At 55.3% G+C, this 2162-nt stretch overlaps 1 protein-coding gene across 1 annotated transcript in view; it reads left to right on the top strand.

The window, feature by feature from the left end:
• Window positions 1-1845, top strand: part of SAMD10 (sterile alpha motif domain containing 10) — a 6451-nt gene extending 4606 nt beyond the window's left edge. The window contains exons 4-5 of the mRNA XM_042884702.1: window positions 490-630; window positions 945-1845. Of these exons, the coding sequence (XP_042740636.1) occupies window positions 490-630; window positions 945-1009 (206 nt within the window). The 3' untranslated portion in view covers window positions 1010-1845. The remainder of the gene's footprint in view (window positions 1-489; window positions 631-944) is intronic.
• Window positions 1846-2162: the final 317 nt, after the last annotated feature.

The following is a 2162-nucleotide window of genomic DNA, read 5'->3' as shown; positions in this document are numbered from 1 at the left end:
TCTATTCTATTCTATTCTATTCTATTCTATTCTATTCTATTCTATTCCATTCCATTCTATTCTATTCTATTCTATTCTATTCTGGTCCGTTCTGGTCCGTTCTGGTCTGTTCCGTTCTACTCTATTCATCCAATTCTACCCCACCCCACCCCATCCCATCCCATCCCCTCCCCTCCCATCCCATCCCATCCCATCCCATCCCATCCCACCCCATCCCATCCCATCCCATCCCATCCCCTCCCATCCCATCCCATCCCATCCCCTCCCATCCCATCCCATCCCATCCCATCCCATCCCATCCCACCCCATCCCATCCTATCCCATCCCATCCTATCTTAGGATTTGGTTCCTTTTCTCTCCCTTGTTCCCATTACATGGACACGCACCCCAGCTGATTTTCATGTTCACAGTGTCCCCAGCCACGTACTCCTGATGTCCCCGCGGTGCCCATGGCCACTGGGCAGCTGCTGAGCCTTGTTGTGCTTGCAGGTCGGGCTCTGCTGAGGCTCAATGGGGAGAAGCTGCAGCGTATGGGCATTGCCCACGAGGCGCAGCGGCAGGAGGTGCTGCAGCAGGTCCTGCAGCTCCAGGTGCGTGAGGAGGTCCGGAACCTGCAGCTGCTCAGCCAAGGTAGGATTGGGACAGGAAGGGGAACCATGGGGAGATTGCAGCTGTGGGAACAAGGAGAGAAGTGGGTGTGTGAGCTGGAGCATGATGAGATGGGCATGGGCTGTGCTGCTGGGGGATGGGTTGTGGGGTACAGGCTGCAGTGCACAGGGATGGGTTGTGGTATGCAGCACAAAGTCTGTTGGTGGCAAGGTGCACTGGAAGGGTGGGATTCTCCCAGGCAGGCTCCGACCCTGCAGGCTGTTCATTCCTTCCTCTCCCCTCCTTGTTCCAGCGTCTTTCGGAAATGTCTCCTAGCTGATCCGTCTGTTTGGCAGATTGTACCAACACTGTGAACCGAGCAGCTCTGGGATGGACTGTGCACTGCAGATACGAGACCTGAGCAGCATGCTTGGAATACGAAGAGACAGCTCCCGAGCCACTCCAGGGCTTTTCTCTTTCTTCTCTCTCTTTCTTTTTTATGAATACATTTCTGGGCAGAGATGGGATGCTTTCTTCAACAGACGTGGTTCCCAGCTGGAGGAAAATTAGCAAAGCAGTCGGTGGGACAGGTGAACTTTGGCCCGTCTGAGCCTGACGGGAGAGACTGCAAAAAGAACCAGGGCTGAGCAGTGTGGGCAACTCCAGCACGGCCATTTGTGGGATAAACAGGAGCTGCACATGGGATGCTGATGCCTCTGCACACGAGTGGTGCCCAGTGCTTGGAGCGGCTGGGAGAGCTGCGGGCTCTGCTGGTGTCAATGCCTTGGAGCTTCGTTCTCCTTTCGAACTGGGCTGTCTTCCAGTGTCCTAGGAGATAACGTTATCGGCAGCGAATAAGATGACCCAACCAGGCAAAGAAATTAAAAGCAGGGCAGTCACCAGTGCCTGGCTCCACTTTGTGAATTAAAAAGGGAGCTGAGTCAGCAGCAGTGGAAGCCCAGGGGTCAGCACGTTCCAGGGGATGCTGCACAGGAGATGCTCCACGTCCTTTCTCTGTCCTCATCCACATGCCTGGTTCCCTGCTCTCTGGTCCCAGGCTCTATTTATTCCTTCCCAATGCTGCCCAGGCTTTGTCCAGGCCCTTCTGCAGAGGTCTACCCCTCCAGAGCTCTTGCAAACTCCCAACCCTTCAGGGGGCTTTGACAGTGCCATCCATACCAGCACCGTCCCCAAATCCCAGCTGATGATTGAAAGGAGGTGACATTTCTAGTTGCATCCCCCAGTGCCCAGGGACACCCCAGGGCTGTGGCAGAGCAGGCACCCAGGTGGCACCGCGCACCACCTCCTGCTCTGCAAATAAAGTCAGACTGTTGTTTCCATTTGCTGCTCTCCTACTCGTCCTGTGATTCTGCTCATTCCCTGCCCCCCAGCTAGGGAAAACAAAGTGAAAGATTTCAGCCACTGAGTCAGGGAATATCCCAACACCGTCCCTGTGGGAGCACTATGGTGTGTGAATGGAGATACCCCCCCTCCAGACATGGGGCTGCTCAAGGACTCATTTGCAGGGACCCCACAGCCCTGGGGGTTTGCTGCTCACTGCCCCTTTCCCTCCT

This window comes from Lagopus leucura, unplaced genomic scaffold (genome assembly GCF_019238085.1).
Source record: "Lagopus leucura isolate 7727_CA_CO unplaced genomic scaffold, USGS_WTPT01 Super-Scaffold_100045, whole genome shotgun sequence".
In the NCBI taxonomy this organism is placed as follows: domain Eukaryota; kingdom Metazoa; phylum Chordata; class Aves; order Galliformes; family Phasianidae; genus Lagopus; species Lagopus leucura.
The sequence above is the reverse complement of the archived record's forward strand: the minus strand, read 5'-3'. Positions and strand labels throughout refer to the sequence as shown.